General features: G+C 45.0%; 2 protein-coding genes across 5 annotated transcripts in view; one reads left to right on the top strand and one right to left on the bottom strand.

Annotated features, from left to right (window-relative positions):
- The window catches only part of BRF1 (BRF1 RNA polymerase III transcription initiation factor subunit), a 171,410-nt gene that overhangs the window by 75,378 nt on the left and 76,969 nt on the right, over window positions 1–19,063 (bottom strand). Inside the window, exons 5-7 of one of the 2 annotated variants that reach the window (XM_066998461.1) lie at window positions 18,702–18,774; window positions 10,612–10,761; window positions 8,921–9,014 (exon numbers count right to left, since the gene is read on the bottom strand). In XM_066998461.1, the coding sequence (XP_066854562.1) occupies window positions 8,921–9,014; window positions 10,612–10,761; window positions 18,702–18,774 (317 nt within the window). The remainder of the gene's footprint in view (window positions 1–8,920; window positions 9,015–10,611; window positions 10,762–18,701; window positions 18,775–19,063) is intronic. The other variant, XM_066998462.1, reaches the window with a different exon arrangement.
- On the top strand, window positions 13,610–16,868 carry BTBD6 (BTB domain containing 6). 3 transcript variants are annotated; one of them, XM_048080665.2, is made up of 5 exons: window positions 13,610–13,973; window positions 14,312–14,603; window positions 14,725–14,815; window positions 15,127–15,245; window positions 15,480–16,868. In XM_048080665.2, the coding sequence occupies exons 2-5, from the start codon at window positions 14,401–14,403 to the stop codon at window positions 16,510–16,512; spliced, it is 1,446 nt and encodes a 481-aa protein (XP_047936622.1). In that variant the 5' UTR covers window positions 13,610–13,973; window positions 14,312–14,400; the 3' UTR covers window positions 16,513–16,868. The 3 variants fall into 3 exon arrangements, with proteins under 3 accessions (XP_047936622.1, XP_013038453.1, XP_013038452.1); XM_013182999.3 differs by lacking the exon at window positions 13,610–13,973 and adding an exon at window positions 13,997–14,225; XM_013182998.3 differs by lacking the exon at window positions 13,610–13,973 and having other exon boundaries at window positions 14,232–14,603.

The following is a 19,063-nucleotide window of genomic DNA, read 5'->3' on the forward strand; positions in this document are numbered from 1 at the left end:
ACAAAAGGTTAAGTATAAAGCCAGGTCAGGAAATGTCTGGCAGAATGCTTTTCTGACAGAAAGTGCCCTTTTAATAATATCAACATTTTCCATGGGAAAACTGCAATGATGCGTCTGCAGCTGCTTCACTGGAATATTCCCATCTTCCAGAGGAAGCAAAGCTGACAGCAGCTTCCATCTGCAAAGCTAGGAAACTAAAAAAACTGTGATTCAGTACTCCCAGCTCAGGACATTTCAGAATTTCTCTCTCCTAAAGAGCAACCGTGGTTTTCTCTTTTGCTTCTGATTGCAAGAAAATTCCTTCAATGAAGAGATGTTCAATAGGACAGAAATTCAGTTTCCAACTTCAGGGCCAAGGCGAAGAGCACCTGGCTGCTCTCTCTCCCTATACCCTTATCGCTACCTGTATTATCTTTTTCTATAAACTGAGGAACAAGACAAGCCAGCTCAGACAAAAGGACCCAGGCCTGCTGTAAATTCAGCAGACTTTGTGCCCCCACTCCCAAGGCAGGTGCAGCATCTGATGCTGTGAGATGCACAGGGAGAGCCACCTCCAAGCAAAGCCAACAGCAAGCAGCATGCCGAGCCCACGCACAGCTTCACCCACCAGCCCTGCTGCTGCCAAGGAGAAGAAAGCTCTGAAGCCCAGTCTTGTCTGGGGTTAAGACATCTCCACGAAGCCCCAAATTAGCTGTGTACTTAAGCACAACTGACAGCCCAGAACCTTCCCTTAAAGTACCGCTGACCAGCTCTCGTCTCCCCTCTTTTAAATCAAATTGGAAAGCAAAGGATGCTATTGGTGGCAGCAGCACCCAGCTTTTAATTAACAGACGTGTAATCTCTCAGCATTAATAAGCTTCCAGTGTGCACTACCTGCCTTACAGGAGGGGGCCTCATCTATCAGGCTAAAGGAAAAACCTGGCTAGGGCACTGTTGATGCTATTTTAATTCAGGATTCATTTAATGCCAAATCCAGGTATCCCTTTAGAAGCAGGGAGTTTCCCAGCCATCATCACTCAGCTGCAGCCACCATCTCTTCATGATGAATCACACACGTAGAGGCAGTCCCACCCTGGCAGGGCGCTCCTCCCAGCCAGCCTCGCCAAGTTAAATTGTTATCCTCCTCCCACCATAACAAACCAGCACGCACTTTGGCAAAGACACCGTTGTTTATCCGAAGCTTGCTCAGAGTCCAAGATGAGCACCCAGGCTCAGCCAAAACAGCAACTCCTTCTAGGCATGCACAGCAATGCAGAGAAAATCAGTGCCAAAACCAGTGACTGACGAAGCCAGGTCGGGGACGAAATGACCATGCTTGGATTTCAGCACCTAACCCCACGCACATCTCCTTGTGGACACCCGAGGCTCCGTCTGTCCCTCTCCTCATCCACCCTGTGTGACTCAGGTCACTCGCCCTGCACCTGCTGGGTGTCAGCCCAGGGCAAGCCAACGTGATTTGATCTCAGTCCCGATCCAAGCCAAGCCAGGTGAGTGCTGACCACCCAATTCCGGAGGTGGGCGGTGTGACCGCGTAGGCACAGGAGCCGGGCTGGAAGCTCAGAGCTACCAAGCAGCACGTTATTTCTTCGTTTCTCACCTGTCTTAACCACAGGGCTGTGACCTTCCTCCTGAAACGAGGAACCAGCCCTGACGGGCAGGACCACAGCAGTATTAAGCACCGTGCTGCGGGAGGGCGAGCCGTTCGCTCAATGCTTCCTCCTTTAACTCGATATAAATAAATACCCATGATTGCCAACCGCTTGCCTGCCTCAACGTCTTACATCGGCTGATATCCTGTCTGCATATTTTTAAACATTTCTCTGATGTTATCCAGTGTTTGGACACATGCCACCAAGGCAACAAACTGATGCACGCGGCAGTCTGCGCTGCGTGGAACAAGGTAACATTAGTTTGGCGGCTAAGAAAAGCTGATGCAGACTTAATTATAAGCATGATAGTTTCAGGGGCGAGGGAGTGCCCTCATGAAAAAAATAGCTACAGGCTATTTTTTAAGTTCTGCACAAAACCGATACCCAAGTTCATTTTGTACTTTCGTTAATCTCTAAAAAAATCTAGTAAGTGTAGCCATTTTAAGTCATCCACAGAAGGAGGAAAACAAACAGATATACAAATTAAGATATTATTTCCTTGGCATGAATTCAAAAGGGCTCTAAAAACCGAAATTTGGTAGATAAGTATTTTCTATTTATAGTTGAAGCAGAGGCAATCGCTACAGTTCAGGCTGAGATTCAACTTCCAGTACAAACCCTTGTCTTACAGTTTCTCACAGACTCTTTCAAGCAAATTCCTTTGGGAGAAAAGCTTTGCCAGAGCTTGGTGTCATTTGCCCCTAACCCCAGACTTTTTTTTCACAGAAAAATTTCCACGGCTTTTGTTCAGTCAGTTTACAGACAAAAACACACCTCGTGCTCTGATAAAGCACTTTTGTGCACAAAACAGTAAACCAATTCTGTTCACACTTAATTTAGCTCCCAATAAGGGAAAATGGGTCAGTTACTTTGAAGCTGAGCAATGTTTTTTTCCCTTTGTTTTGTTTCACGGACACTGTCCAGTGGAGACTTATGAATCCAGTCTACAGCTAAGGACAAAAAAAAAGACTCCCATGTGCAGCTGAATGCTCAGTTTTAGTGTTTACTTGAAATTCTGCGGTAGCGGGGTGCAATGAAGCATTTAAATGCGCGAAGTCTTCTGAAGTCCAATTCACGATTGCTTCAGGAGTCCAAGTTCAAAGTCCAAGAGGGACTTCTAAGCAGGGACAGTTTAGAAAAAGCCACACTGGCCTCCACTCCCTGTTCAAAGGAGAGAGGAAAAGCAGCTGAAACTGCCAGCCAAGCTCAGCCAGGACCGGAGAAGTCTGGTGAGCCGCACGTCGTCCGACTGCCCTCCTATGAACACGGCCAACCCCGAGCTCTGGAGAGCAGGCAGCACAGCACGGAGGTATCCTGGGCTGGACCTCTGCACAGAACGGCACGCAGATTATAACCTCAGAGACAATTTTAAAATGTATATAAATTGGTGAATAGATCAGCTGATTTGACAACTCCAATATTTGCAAGCTCAGAAAAAGTAAAGGACTTACTTTTCTATCTTACTTAAGTACAAAAATATTTAGAATCATAGAATATCCCAAGTTGGAAGGGACCCACAAGGATCGAGTCCAACTCTGAGGTCCCCGAAGGACACCCAAAAAATCAGACCACATGTCTGAGAGCATTGTCCAAGTGCTTCTTGAACTCCAGCAGCTCAGTGCCATGACCACCGCCCTGGGCAGCCTGTCCCAGTGCCCCGACCACCACCTCGACAAAGAACCTTTCCCTAACCCCCAGCCTGACCCTCCCCTGTCCCAGCTCCGTGCCGTTCCCTCGGGTCCTGTCGCTGTCCCCAGAGAGCAGAGCTCAGCGCCTGCCCCCCCGCTCCCCTCGTGAGGGAGCTGCAGGCCGCCATGAGGCCTCCCCTCGGCCTGCTCTGCTCTGGCCTGAACAAACCAAGGGGCCTCAGTTGCTCCTCCTTTATTTAACTATATCCCCCATCTTAACCAAGTGTTCGTCAATGCTGTCTACCACTCCAAACTCACACACTCACTAATATAAGAGAAGTTCAGAATTTGCACTGCTGTGGCAAACCATCACTGCTTATTACACTACAAATGCCTATTACATCATCTCCTCTCCTTTTTTCCAAGCTATACAATATTCATGCATGAACTATTTACTGAAGTATGTAAACACATACCCTAACAGTGATAGTTAATATAGAATATATATCAGAAATAGTTATGACATGCTTCCTACATGATATACAAGTTTTCTAGTATTCACCAGTATGTAAACAAACAGAAGTGCAATCATTGTAACTTTATATAACTTGATGCTTACTTGCAGCAACATAAAAGAGGTATTTTTAAAGCCTATGTGTATCTCATGTATCTCATTACTAAAAAGTATGGACAAAATCTGAGGTGATCTAGTTACTGTTACTGTGGTTTTACAAAGTACAGCTTAACACCTGAGCTGGGCTACATTACTCTCCCTGTGTTCCTAGCCCAATGCAACTGTAAAGAGAAATATTTTCTCTTAAACAACTTCCATGATGTACCACATTAATACATTTCATCTCTTTTTGCAATGGACAAAGAGCATGCCCACACAGTCATTTACTGCAAATTAGCTGGTAACTGATAATTTATGGTGTTCATTTGCTAATGATTCTGTCTTTTTTTTAATATTAAAGAATGGGTACCAAGAAAGATTTATTCCTTTAATAATGAGAAGTGCCCTTAAGAATTAGTTGCTTTTACTTGCTTACGCCAAAACAGAGATTTAAAATTATCACAGATCTGTTAGCATAAATTTTAAAGTTCTGATTCGACAAACGCTTAAACAGAGTTAACTCAGGTTAACACTTGTGCACGTGGTTAGCCCACTGATAATCCCATCGACAGGTCTTCCTGGGCATCCCTGAAATCTGTCAGTCTGAACCTTTTGGAATTTTTTGTTCTTGTTCTTTTTTTCATGATTCCAGCGTTCACATCACGGTAATGAAACAAAATGCTTTAGCATTACCTAAAACTTTGGTTCATTAGCATGGTTCCTCCACTGCAATATGTCAAAACATTCTATGATCTCTCGGAAAAGAAAAATAGCACACTGCTTCATTTCTTAACAGAGCCACTCCGACGAGCTAAGTCAAACAAAGAGCAAACTGTTTACAAGAGCTAAGACCAACTTAGTGCTAAGAAATTAATTATTGTATCAAAAGTAACAGCCACCAAATAATTTTGAAATGGCAATTCTTAAAGTAAGTATGAAGTACTGGCATATATCAGGAATCTAATTAATGTATTAGCTTCCTAGCTGTACAGAAGCCAGATTTATAAAAAGTAACATTGCCTGTAAAATTGGATTCATCGAAAATAAAACCTTTTTTCATTAAAACAGACGATCAAGTTTGCAAAGGTGTGCAATACCAACTTGCTTGGATCCAGTTGAATTTTACTCATTATACTAGAAAGATTTCTAGAAATCCCCTATAAACCACTTGAAGCTATTTTACTTAAGACATCAAATATTTCTCCATTTGCTCTCTTAGTGTAGCTCACTTAGTTTAGAGGTCAGTGATCTGCTGACCTGAGATCAGAGTGGACACCACTACAGGCTCCTCACACAGCCACCTGCCCATGTTTCTGAAAGTTTTTCTCTCCGTACCACACTTCAACAACTCTGACTTCCTGGACATCCTCTGCCCCTCTCCATGTTCAAATACCTTAAGCAAATGGCTCTCACTTAATCCATCACGTTCCTCTCACAGGACTTTAATATGGTTTTGCTTGTATCACAGCACACCACTGACTACATCACGCCTTTCCCTTCAGTGCTGACCTCGATATGGCTTTGGTGTTTCGGAAAACCCAGCCTTGCAGCTACCTCTCAGACGTGCATGCCCCTGTTATCATCTCTCCCCATCCTGACTCTGAACTCACGGATCAACCTGCTCCTCTCTTTGCTTGCGCTCGCAGAAGTCTACCCAGCTGGAGACTGCAACAGGAGTCTGGACATGAAGTTTATACGAACTATACACTGCTGCAATGAAAATAAGAAAAGCTGCAGGCAATACATTCATCTCCATGCATGAATCTTTAATTTTTTCCCGAAAATTACCAACGCAATCATTGAAAGAGCTACAGCTGGGTCCCTGGACCATGAGCAAAGGACTCTAATTATGAAAATCCCTGCAGTATCTCCACCCCACCAGGTAAAGGGAGTTCTTTTGTAAAGAATCTTTTTCTTCACCGAAAACACTGTTTGGTTGTGCAAAGAAACAGTCATCCCAAAAATGAGAACTTTAAACCCATTCTGGCCTTTCATTTCAGTTCCTTCTAAATGACGCTTCACTTCAACTGAAATGTTACTCGTTCTGAAGTTCATCACAGATAGGTTTTTTAACAGATAGTACTTTGTGGAACTGAGAAGAAACACTTTTTTTTTTTTCTTGATGCAAAAAGCAGCTCAATTTATAGATAAAGAGAGTGAGTAAGCCAAAGGAGTAAAATGCAAGTGTTAACAAAGATAAGCTGATTTATTATTTTCTATTTCTATTGAAGAAATGCCTAAGATCTTCAAACAGGCATAGGGGCCGCACAGTATTAGATAATGCACAATGGACAAATATCACAAAAAATTATTCTTATTGCAGATAAACTATAATTTAGTATGCAGAAAAAGTATGCAAGAGGTGAATAAACAGAAGAAGGGTCAGAGTATGTAAAGGCCAAAGAGGCAGAAGCAAAAACAGGTGCATGAAAGAGGCAGAAATGCAAGAATTAAACTAAATAAAAGAGTTGAATTTATTAAAAGTTAATTTCCGTTATCTCCACAGATGATTACACAAAAAATAACAATTTGACTAATTAGTTAATATTTGTACAGTACTTTGAATATATAAAGTGATATATAAGTTAATATCATTTCAATTAGCCTGGAAATGAGACAGATAGAATCATCAGTACGTTTATTAATATTTAATATGCTCTCTTTCAACAACAGCAACAAGCTTTACATTTTAATTGCGTGCTTCAAAACATAAAGCTCAAAGGCCCTCTGAAGTAACTACAAAGTTTTCTTACTAAGATCCTACCAAAACCACGCACATTAAAAACAAACACACCTTTTTTTAGCCATGCAGTTAAATCAACAAGTTCTGATTTGAAGATGGGTGTTGGGGTCCCTGGGCCATTTCCATGCTTAGTTGCTTTTTCCTTCCAAAACAGATTGTATTTATATCGGGTCATTCATTTTCATGACACATTTTTGTGAACCTCCTCCTAAAAGCCATTCCACCCATGCACAGCTGTGGAAGTGGCAACAGACCACAGGCTCGAAGGGCTCGGTGCTCTCCAGCTGCTGGACAACAGGATGACAAATCCCCCTGTACACAGCTACATGACTTGTAGGGCACAGGATTAGAAACAGCTTCTTGGGGAAGGGCTGCTACCCTTTGCTGAAGGTCTTCCCGAAATAGGAAGAAAATCAAGCACAGCATTCTTAAAATCCACCGCTCCTACCTGCTCAGCCACCGATCAGCACAGCCCCACCCCGGCCTGGGCTGGAAGCGTCAGCGTTATCTAGACTCATGTTTGGTTTTCCTTCCAAAGCTTTCAGAGGAAAGCCATCAGCAACGAGTGCAGCACCTGAGGCTGCACTTTCACCCAGCTACACTCAACGCCGTCACAATGCACAAAGCAGCAGCAGCTCTTTGCAGATCAGAGCAACTACAGCGATAATTAAAAGGAAATAAAACTACATAAAGCTGAGAAGCAAAGAAATTTTTAAGAGCATGAAACAAGTGCTTATTAATTTAGACAACTTCTACTCAATGGCATTTTGAGAGCAATTCTTGAAAGAAGAGGAAAAAAAATGGGGTGCAAAGAACAGGTATTCAAGGGTATTTTTTATTTGCCCTCGTTAAATACTATATAACGTGCTCTTATTTGAAAAACATCAATCAAATTTATAGATTCGTGATAAATACAGTTGTAATTATAGCTGCCTGAAAATAATTCAGCTGTCACGTACACCCTGTCAAAGTAAATAACGCTGTCATTTCAGTTGACGTGTGTGACTTGAGTAAACATTTCAAAGCATGAATTTTGAAGCTAGATTTCTTCGCTTGAAACAATTGCTCAGATTAATTTTCCTTCCAACTCTAATTTATTATGCTTATTTTCATAGTAAGAATGAACTCTCTAACTATTTAACCAAGGCATCTTGAAATCAATTATGGGTGCATATATCATTAATTATACAAAATGCACATTAAAACACATGACCTGTTGACCAGAGAAAAAAAAAAGTGCCATTTGTACTCATCCAGCCTTGGTGTTATAGTGCCTACAGCCATTTAAGCAATTTAAACTTATCCCTATACCACCAATGAGCAATATTATCACTCCTATCCCACAAATGAAGATCTAGGGTAAAAATATTTTTCACGGTTAAGAAGTGAATGTTATTTATTGACAAGTATTAGATTCAGCAGGATGTGCCTGAGCTGGTCTCAATGCAGTCAAGAGAAAGAGAAACATCCAGAAGCTTGCTAAAGATAAACTTTGGTTCAACAAACTTCCAAACATACAGGTGGTAGAAAAACTTTGTACTGGTGGCAACAGAAAGCACGGCATTTCACAGTCATGTCATTTTTTACTAAACTATGGGAAAATAAAAGGTTACAACTTTTCAAAACTAAAATGAGGGAGGCTGGGTGATTGCTACTAATATTTACCTCATCAAAATGCAGAAAATGTTACTAGAACTTTTTTAGGAAAAAAAAAAGAAGACAAAGTAGCTGTGAAATTCTTATTTTCAGGCTCACATTCTACTGATAATCCTACTTCTGACCCCCCTCAGAGAAGGTATCGTCGCTACACTTATTGTGCTGTCTTCCATTTATTAGCAGTTCAACACTATTGAAAATGACCATTTTTTGAAAATATTTGGAAAAGTTCTGTTCGGTAACAGCTAAAAGACAAAACCTGTCAGCATTCTTTTCTGGATTACTGCAAAAAAAAAATCCCACGTTACAACCTCAGCTTTGAGAATTAATCAATTATTGCTTCTGAGAATTTATGACTGTTAACATTTCTGACCCAACACTTTTTTGCCTTAAACTCTTCACCTGTTAAATAGGCACAATGCTTCTCACCATCTTTGCCAAGCATTTGAGGCCTTACATAAGAGGCAGGTGTTAGTACTTAAAAATGACCAGCTAAACATGTTGTACTTATTTTATCCTTGGCACTTGTGAAAAGGAAAAGAACATGTTTTTCTCTGATACACATCCATTTTAGACTACACCACTTTTCAGTACTGTAAACGAAAGATAAAAGTAATAAAACTGCACTGACCTTTTCCTTAATGTAGACTCACAAACCTTGACCACCCTGATGACCTCTTTAACAGTACGTCGGAAATCATGCATTCTTGCTGCCACTAGCAGAGCTAAGGAATAAGCAGAGAAAGTCAATGTCAAAAAGAGGAAAATTTCCTCAAGAAAAGCAGAAAACTGTCAGATAACTATGACCTCCCTTTGTCCCTGCTTTCAGCTACAGAGCAGTAAATGCTTGCGTTCAGCTGCATCCTTGAATCCAGGTGATTGACTTGACGTTACCAATGTTGCTTCCTACCCAATAAAATTAAGCTGATTGCAAATTGCACCCTAAAAAACTCTAAGCTTTAGCTCATTTTGGAAACCGTGGTTAGCTGCTTAAATACAGCAGAAGAACATGATCACACATTTTCAACGCTATCATCTTTTTAGCAGAATTAGTAGTCTTGAATAAAAAGATCTCCAGTTAACTCCTCCAGAAGCGAAACACTGAATCTGCTTAAGCCGTTATCCTCACTGCTGTCACCATGATCACTGGCTTGCTGGTGCCCAAGTGCTCTCATGCAAGACCCTCTGCATAGCCAGATAACCAGAACAGGCTGCATTGCATTCCTGTTTTGATTCAGAGCAATAGCTCAGTTTTGAAGCACCAACCCCACTCATCACACAGCGGTTCAGTGGGCAGAACAGCTTTAAGCGTGCAAAAGTGCTTTCTTCGGAGGACATGAAAGCAGAGCTCTGCTTCAGGTATCTGTGGAAATTGCTCCAGTCCTTGATGGAACATCAGGGGCTGAGCCTTTACATGGGACCAGGGACTGGTCCTTTACATAGCCGCAAACGTGTGGCACGGACATTTAGGCCAGGGAACTGTTTTCATCCCAGACCACAAAAAAACCCCCACATGAATGGCATAGGACATGGATGGATATAGGGGACTTGGCACCTCCTGCTTCAATCCATGGCTACTGAATCAAATCACTTGCTCACATAGTTATAGCTTATGTAGTGAACCAAAGATAAGGTTGGTTTCCTACAGAGCCTGTACTTGATTTTTTGGCGATGTGCAGTAAGCAAGTACTATTAACAAGGAAAGGCTAGAAATTTCAATATCGTCTCATAGTCCTGGGTTCCCTGTGGTTTGTGCACTATTTCTCATTCACGCATGCACGTTTAAGATCTTTCAAACAAAACAAAGGGCATACGTGAACTATGTGACTATATGCACTCTTCATTAGTCTGACCTCGCTGGCTGGTACTAACTACCTTTTAGCTTAGCCCTCCCAAGCCAGCAGATTTTTTCATGCTGGCAGTTGAATCTTGGAAAAAGGCGAAGAAGGAGAGGAAAACAATTTCACAGATCAGGTCTGAGAGGGCATTTCTTGCATAGGAATCAGTGTGAAGACACAAAACAAAGTGCTTGCACTCGTGATGCAGTTTTAGCTGGCAAAAACCTAGAGCTGGAAGAGAGTGGGAGCAAGAGGAGCACCAGAAATGTTAAAAAATCCAACATGCAAGAGGCAAAAGGATCTGAGCAAGTAATGTAGGGGCAAAAATGACGAAATGCTGTCTAATCTGGAGGAGCCTGACAGGACAAAACCCAGAGAGCATGGCATCACCTAAGAAATGAAGAAGCCTGCATCCATTCCCAGCTGGAAGACCCTCCTGTGCATCCTGCTGGGGTCGAAGCAGCGCACCCAGCATTTCACCTACCTGCTCCGCAGAGCCCGGACGGCCTGCGGCCGGTGTGCATCCAGTCTCGCTTCATTCTCTGCAGCAGCCTGAGAGCCGTCATGGAGACCTCGTGGTTCTTATCCCCAAACTCAAGCATATGTGCAAAACGAGGAATGTATAAACACGGATCTGAAATAGAAGGTAACACAATTATTTCTAGTCCTGAACCTTGATTTATGAACCACAAAACTTGAACGGCAGCACTGTGGGGCTGTCACGGTCGGCTTGCTTCACATCTCAGAAAACAACTGGAGAGCAGCACAGACTAAGCTTTTGAAACACCTTTTCACTACGGGTACAGCTAGAACAAAATCCTTTCTTGCTTTACAGACAAGAAGCTTTTAAAGCACCACACAATGTTTTTTTCCTTACGTGCTTTCCAGGGTTCAAAGCTTCACATGCTGCATGTATTCAGGCGTACTCTCCGTCGGCATAAATTGCTGGAACCCAATTAACGTCAGCAGCACTATGACAATTTACATCAGCCGTGGATCTGCCTCGTGATGTATAAACTTATTTCAAGTGTTGGTGTTATCAGCTTCAAAACTAACCGAAATGTGTCAGTTCGGATTGTGCTTGCCTAAACCAATTTATAATTTATCAAACAATCTTGTAAATGCTACGCTTAACACATGTTTACTCTTATTTGAGGTATCAATTTCTCATTTCCTGCCAGCCTTTTATCACTTGACCGAAAATCCATGATGTACGGTAAATTGTTAACTATTAGCCTCAACTCAATTTCCTTAGCTGATCCCCTATGTGGGCACTTAAACTGATAAAGATGAAAACCCAGCTCAGAACGCTGCACCAGGCTTAGAGATTTACAATTAATCAAAGCGGTTTCATTTAGCACCGAGTTCTGACAATGATGCCCTGTTGCTCTCCGTAATTACCACGATCACAGCGAACGTGATTACGCCTGTCAGTCCTACAGAGGCACGTAAATGTAAGCGTTGCACTTAGCGAGCAAAAACTTCCAGCCGCATCTCCCTCAAAACTTCAGAAACGCCCAAGTGCAGCCGTCTCCTAAACGTGATGACAAAAACCCAGGGATTGACCGATCCCTGTGATTTTTTAAGGCTCCATACTTCCAACTATCCGTGCGGTGTGCTACTAGATCCCTACCTACTAGTAGCTCCCTACCATGTTTAGGTGCTCGTTGTAAGCAGATTGCCTGGGAGAACAGCTTAGGAAAACCCATTTTTAAGCACTTTTTCACATACATGCCCATTGACACAACTACAGTTTGTTAGAAAAGTAGGGTTTATAAAATTATCAGAAACAAACCCAAAATAGGAGAAGAAGCGCTTCCAGGAGCGATGGGTGCCTGGCACCCAAAGCCCCCCGGTGCCTGCTCTGCCCCCAGCTGCCTGTTTTGGGGCAGGGACCCGGCTCCTGCCAAGGACAGGGGTTGCAGTGGGGGCTCCTCGGCCCCCTCTGGGATCGGGGAGCACCGAGGCAGGTCCGCGTGGCGGCTGCTCTGAGGTCTCTGCCAGCGCTCGTGCCCACGGGTCATTTGCCAAAACATTACACGTCGTTAATTCAAGTTCTGAAAGCTACCAGTCAGAAAATGAATACACGGACGGTTTTTAAGCGAAAAGCCATAAAGAGGCCATAAATGGCCAGGATGCAAAGCTACCAATACATAAATTAAACGTCGGGCCAAAGCTAACACGACCATCTCCGGCATGGGCCGAAAAAAAATAGGAACAAAGACTTCTTAAGATGCTGCTAAACCCAAAGCAGGGCGAACGAACCCTTCTGGGGTTCAACCCAAGTTGCAGCAGCCCAGCACCGCGCTGCGCCCCAAGGAGCCCCCCCTGTCCCCAGGGGCTCAGGTCCTCGCTCAGGGGCTGCTGCTTCGGCTGGGGCAAAACCGGCTTTCCGCAACGGGGGCTGCGACGCAAATGGGTTTATTTATTTATTTATTTTATTTTATTTTTAAGGAAAGGCGCAGCTCCCTATCCCACCTGCAGAAGTGGCAGGAAGAGTGAAAAACTCCCAGTGCAGTGTTTAAGAGAGCCTTCCCCGGCAGTAACGGGGCTGCAGGGCGGGCGAGGAGCACGGGGGGAGCGAGGAGGGGGCACTGTGAGGGCCTCAGGGTGATGAAATAATAAATGTAGGAAAAAAAAGGGGGGAAATCAATAAAGGGGAAAAAATAAAGAGGGAAAAAACAGGGGGAAAAAAGAGGGGAGAAAAGGGGTAAAAAGGGGGGGGAGAAAAGGGGAAAAAAAGGGGGGGGGAGAGAGGGAAAAAAGGGGGAAAATACAAAGGGGAAATAAATAAAAGGAGAAAAATAAAGGGGGAAAAATAATGGGGTGAAAAAATAAAGGGCAGAATAAACGGGGGAAAAAATAAAGGGGATAAATAAAGGGGGGGAATAAAGAGGGGGAATAAAGGGAGGGGTTGAAGGGGGAAAAAATAGGGGGAAAGAATAAAGTGGGAAAAATAGGGGGGAAAGTAAAGTGGGAAAAAATAAATGGGGAAAAATTAAAGGGGGGTGGAAATAAAAGGGAAAACTAAAGTGGGAAACCGGGGTGTGGGGGCAGTACCCGCCAGAAAGGCTCCGGGAGGAGGCCCCGGGCCCCCCCCCGGTCCGCACAGCCCATCCCATCCATCCCACCCCCCCCATCCCACCCCATCCCACCCCCCCCCGCCCCAGCGCGGGGCAGCGGCGCCCCCGCCCGGTGCGGCCGGGAAGTGCGGCGGGGCGGGGCGGGGCCGGCTCGGCCGCGCTCGGCTCTCCTCGGCACATCTCGGCTGCGCTCGGAAGCGCTCGGCACATCTCGGCGGTGCTCGGCGCTGCGCACGGCCCCGGCCGCTCTGCGCCCCCAGGCGGGCGTCGGAGACTGGGGAAGGGTGGGAAGGAGGAGGAGGGGGGGGGGGGGGGCGGCTCCCCCCGGCTCCCCGGATTGGCGGGGGCGGCCGTGACGCGCGGCGCGGCGCTGCCTATTAGGGCGGGAGGCGGAGGCAGGGCCCGGCAGAGCCGAGCGGAGCCGAAGGGAGCCGAGCGGGGCCGAGCCGCGTCCCGCCGCCGCCGTGAGGGGAGCGCCGAGGGGCAGCGACGCCCCCGCGGCGGGGCGAGGAGGAGGAAACTTGGTGCGGGGCAGCCGGAGCCGCCCCGGGCCCGGCCCCTGCCCCTGCCCCGCCGCCGATGTGCCCCCGCAGCCGCCGCCGCCGGGCGGGGAAGGACGGAGCCGGGCGCGATCGTTCGCAGCAGCAGCGGGGAGCCGGCGGGTGGCTGCGCCTCGGCGGGCTGTAGCGGCTGGAGGACCCGGGGACTGACTGTCGCTCCTCAACCCTGCGTCTGCTCTGCTGGATCTGTGGCTTTTTCGGTGGTGTGTGCTTGGTTTTTTTTTTTTTTCTATTTTTCTATTTTTTTTTTTAAATATATTTTTTTTCCTCGGGGGGAAGGAGCTGCCTGCCAGCCCTGCTCGCTGCAGTCGTGGCGGCGGCGCGGAGGCTGGGCAGCCCCCCTTGGAGCCAAGGAGAAAAAAAGAGGAAAAAGAAAGGAGGAAAAAAAAAAAGAGGTCACCCCGCACCTAGAAGCGAACCGCGTCTCCTGCTAGCGGGACCTGCGCTTGGGATCTGTTAGTTCTCTTGCTCATGCCACTGCCCCATGGTTGCCTCAATGGCAGGATCATGAAGTGTTTGACTTTTTTTCTTCTGCTTCCAGAGACCTTAAAGAAGTCCAAAAAGAGCGTGAGGCCAAACGGCAAGGTGCCAGGATGCTATGAGATAGTGCCCCTGGCCCTGAAGAAGAAGATGGCTGCAGAACTTTACCCTGCCAGCGCCAACACCAACATCGCCAACAGCAACGCCGCCGCCACCGCTGCCAACAGCAAGAAGAACGCGCTGCAGCTCCAGCAGAGCGCCCAGCCGCCCCCGCCGCCCCAGCTCCAGAACCTCAACAACAACAACTTGGAGAGCGCCAACTGGCAGTCCTTCCACCCCACGCTGCGCGAGAGGTAAGGGACGAGGGACAAGGGGCAACCGGCCCCGCCGCCGGGCTGGTGGCTTCGGGGGGCGACGGGGGGCTGCCCGCCCCAGAGCGGCCTCCACACCTCCCTCCCTTCCCCTCGCTTGCAGGAACGCGCTGATGTTCAATAACGAACTCATGGCTGACGTCCACTTCATCGTGGGCCCGCCAGGGGCATCCAAGAAAGTTCCTGCCCATAAGGTTTGTGCGGAGCATTATTTTTGTTCCCCCCCCCCCCCCCCCCCCCCACTTTTTGTGATGCTGCTGAGTATATCCCCTCTCTACCCCACCCCCATGACAACTCTTTTCCATTTTTTTCTTAATTATCCTTCTTGCCTAATCCCAGAAGTAATTCACATATATGGCAGTTAAAGGGAACTGTCTAAGGCGGGCGCCTGCCTCAGCTGCAGCTTTTAACTTTCCCTAAGTGTAGCTCTTATCAAGAGCCAGCACGCTCAGTCATCACAGACGCACGGTACTGAGGCTTCTCTCCCTCCCTCTCTATTTTCCAGTACGTTTTGGCAGTCGGTAGCTCTGTCTTCTACGCTATGTTTTATGGTGATCTCGCAGAGGTCAAATCTGAAATCCATATACCAGATGTGGAACCTGCAGCCTTTCTAATCCTATTAAAGTAAGTGGCCACTACAAGTTACTAATTACGTGGACGGAATCAAAGTAGCTTAAAATATACATCTACCTCCTAATTGGCATTGTGCAATATGCACATATTACTGTTTACTTCATGTGCTGACAAATACCGAATGTCAGACTTGCTGCCAGCAAAGATGACTACAGATGAGTTTTTTTCATGGGCTATACATACATATATTTTTCCCTTAAGAAACTTTTTTTTTTTCCCCTCTAGATACATGTATAGTGATGAAATAGACCTGGAAGCTGACACAGTTCTGGCTACGCTGTATGCTGCCAAGAAGTACATCGTGCCAGCCCTAGCAAAGGCTTGCGTCAATTTTCTGGAAACTAGTTTAGAGGCGAAGAACGCTTGCGTTCTGCTGTCTCAGAGCAGGCTCTTTGAGGAGCCAGAGCTGACACAGCGCTGCTGGGAGGTGATTGATGCTCAAGCAGAAATGGCACTGAAGTCAGAAGGCTTCTGTGAGATAGATCAACAGACGCTAGAGATCATTGTAACCCGGGAGGCGCTAAACACCAAGGAAGTGGTAGTTTTCGAGGCCGTTCTCAACTGGGCAGAGGCTGAATGCAAAAGGCAAGGGCTGCCGGTTACGCCACGCAACAAGAGGAATGTATTAGGCAAAGCGCTGTACTTGGTGCGGATTCCCACTATGACTCTGGAAGAGTTTGCCAACGGAGCTGCCCAGTCCGACATCCTCACCCTTGAGGAAACTCACAACATATTCCTATGGTACACGGCTGCAAACAAACCCAAACTTGAGTTTCCCCTGACGAAAAGGAAAGGACTCGTACCTCAGCGATGCCATCGATTTCAGTCGTCCGCGTACCGCAGTAACCAGTGGAGGTACAGAGGGCGGTGTGACAGTATTCAGTTTGCCGTAGACAAACGGATATTTATAGCAGGACTGGGATTGTATGGGTCAAGTTGTGGCAAAGCTGAATACAGCGTCAAAATCGAACTGAAGCGCTTAGGAGTTGTCCTTGCTCAAAATCTGACAAAGTTCACCTCCGACGGGTCCAGTAATACTTTCTCTGTGTGGTTTGAACACCCTGTGCAGGTTGAGCAGGACACGTTTTACAATGTAAGTGCTATTCTCGACGGCAATGAACTCAGTTACTTTGGGCAAGAGGGAATGACTGAAGTGCAGTGTGGAAAAGTGACATTCCAGTTCCAGTGCTCCTCGGACAGTACCAATGGAACTGGAGTACAAGGAGGACAGATACCTGAGCTCATTTTCTATGCATGATGCATTTCACCTTGATTGTATTCCAATACTGCAACGCTGCACATTAAGGGATTTTCCAATCTTACTACGAAACTGTACAGCAGTATGGAATGTTATGCTACTTACCTATCTGCTACATCAGCCTATACAAATAAGTGAAGGAATGCTCTCGAATTTAATCTTATTTTATTTATTCATAAGCTATTTGACTTAATTAAGACTGCAACAAGCAGAAAAATGTTAAATCTCGCACGTACTGTGCATTTATTTTGTATATAGATAACTAACTTGCAGACTGCAGCTGACTTAAACAGAATGTTCTAAACTAGAGCAGTTTATGAATCTGTGAAATATAAAACATTTTTACTTGCCCTAAATCCTGTGTACTTGATCATTACTGATCTTAATGGCTTGTGTCTATTAATTCATCTACAGTACACCTACCAGGGGTGATAATGCCATAGTCTGTCCCCTACATGTGGGGACGTATCACTGCCAATACAAAGGCTCCCTTGCCTGCTGAGACTATCCATCAGGCAGCCTTTACTTGCCTTTATTTTCCTTCATAGGGAAGGAAGCTGACATGGAAGCTCAGAGGTGTTTTGTGTGTTGCCTAAACTGAACACAGACAAACCTTGAGTGCATCTAATGCCAATTAATATCACCCTGTAGTTATACTTGAAAGCTTATAATGTCTGTTCACAACACGCTCTGGGCATCATCTGCATTAACCTCCAGCCTGCCCAGCAAACAGCGACGCTGACACCTGTCAGACTGCACCAGATTCAAACAGCCAGTCAGGACATACTGATGAAGCTTAATACAGCAACAGGCTTCATCACAGATTTGGCCAAGAGCTATAATACTGACAGCCACTATCTAAATACACATCACAGGAGCATACATTAGAGAAATACTTACAATATGGTCTTTAAGTTCACTCAAAGTTACTAATTGGTGGAAGCTGCCTTAAGCAAATGATGCTGCATCTATTTTCTTCCTCTGTATTTTTTTGAGAACTCTAAGTCCCTTCCATCCATTATCAGCAGTCATTTTATAGCTAGTATCCTTCAGTTTTCTCAAAGACTGACAACAGTAGGTGTATTCCTCAAGGTTCTGACTATGATTACAGACGAACCACTTGGAAGTACTTCTTCTCTTTATAAATCTTGTCTCATAATGACCTTGGAAAGACCGTTCAAACAGCAAGCTAAACCATTGTTTTTCCCCATGTACGACAGGTACCTCTAGATTTAATTTAGAAGGGTTTTCTGTTTGTCTTTACCTAACCTGTGTTATTTTTCCACCCTGAAACTAAGTTGCAATACAGTGTGCTCTCTCAAAAGGGGAACTACATCTTGAAAAGAAGTACTTTCCACCAGACATGAACCTATGTTAACTGGGGCAGGTTGCTGCAATGATGGGCGATAGCTGTGTCCTGCCATATGCTATCTGGGTGCTGTTAAAGCAATGCTCGGTACAGGAGCTGCTGGTTCTCTTGCTACAAACTAAACGAGCAAGAACACGATTATATGACCAGCTGAGTACATCTGAAGGAGTATGCATGTGTTCTTGAACACAAAGACATCTGATTCTCTCAGTGCAGATTAAGGAGAGTGGGAGTACGGATGGATTAAAATACAGGGAAAAAAATGGTGCGCAGTGGTGGTAACAGTCACAAGACCTCTCTGTAAACTCCTTCTTTTATAGCTGGAATTGGTATGAATTCCAAATTGGCTCCAAAGTTACAACTGAGGCAAGAACTTTTTTTCTTTTTTAACCCTTTTAACAAGGTAAATCCCACTTCCCTATCACCCAGTGTTATAATTTCAACAATAACTTACTAATTAAAAAGTTATTAAAATACTTGGGGAAAAGTTGCCTACTTGGAAAACACTGCACCTCACTTTCCATCAAGTCACTTGTATTGCAAGTGCTGAACTCCTCAGCTACAGGTGATGGACTGACAGTAAGTTTGGCAAATGTTTACGAGATGTAGCATCTTCATGGAACTGAGTTTGACAGGCCTGTGCAAGCTTGTAGATGACACAGATGCCACACGTCAGTCCATTGTCTTAGTATAGCCTAAACTACTCTGAGAACAGTAACAAAGCTGTAAAAGAAAACAGCATCTTGCTCACACACACACACTTGTCTTAAGTACCCATGCAGCAAATAAACCAAAAGTTAAATAGTAAAATAAAAAATACCTATGGCTGGAGCATTTATGCAGAGTTCTCTGGCCAACAGAAGGAAAGTTTTTCCCAGCACATAGACATTCACCTATTAAAAGACAAAAATCGTTATTTAAATCTTAAACCACAAATGTTTTTAAACAGACCATTTATGTGGAAAGGAAAAAAAGTCATTTTTGAAATCTTAAAGAACCTGCTTTAGAAAATTCAATTAAAGTAATACAAGAAATATTTACAGATACGGAATAATACCTGGTGCTTGTCAAAAGCTGCATAAGTTAGCTTTGTAAATCAAAGCCTAAGTTTATACTGAAAAAAATTACAAAATGCTGTTCATTATGCTCTTCAGTGGACTCAGTGTCGCTCTGTAGTACTTG

This window comes from Anser cygnoides, chromosome 5, assembly GCF_040182565.1.
Source record: "Anser cygnoides isolate HZ-2024a breed goose chromosome 5, Taihu_goose_T2T_genome, whole genome shotgun sequence".
In the NCBI taxonomy this organism is placed as follows: domain Eukaryota; kingdom Metazoa; phylum Chordata; class Aves; order Anseriformes; family Anatidae; genus Anser; species Anser cygnoides.

What these genes read in the sequence shown, in the direction of transcription:
- BTBD6 (XM_013182998.3), top strand. Translation starts at nt 14,242, where the DNA reads ATGCCACTGCCCCATGGTTGCCTCAATGGCAGGATCATGAAGTGTTTG. An exon ending in CACCCCACGCTGCGCGAGAG is followed by an intron (nt 14,604 to 14,724) that starts GTAAGGGACGAG and finishes CCTCGCTTGCAG; the next exon opens with GAACGCGCTGATGTTCAATA. An exon ending in GCCTTTCTAATCCTATTAAA is followed by an intron (nt 15,246 to 15,479) that starts GTAAGTGGCCAC and finishes TTTCCCCTCTAG; the next exon opens with ATACATGTATAGTGATGAAA.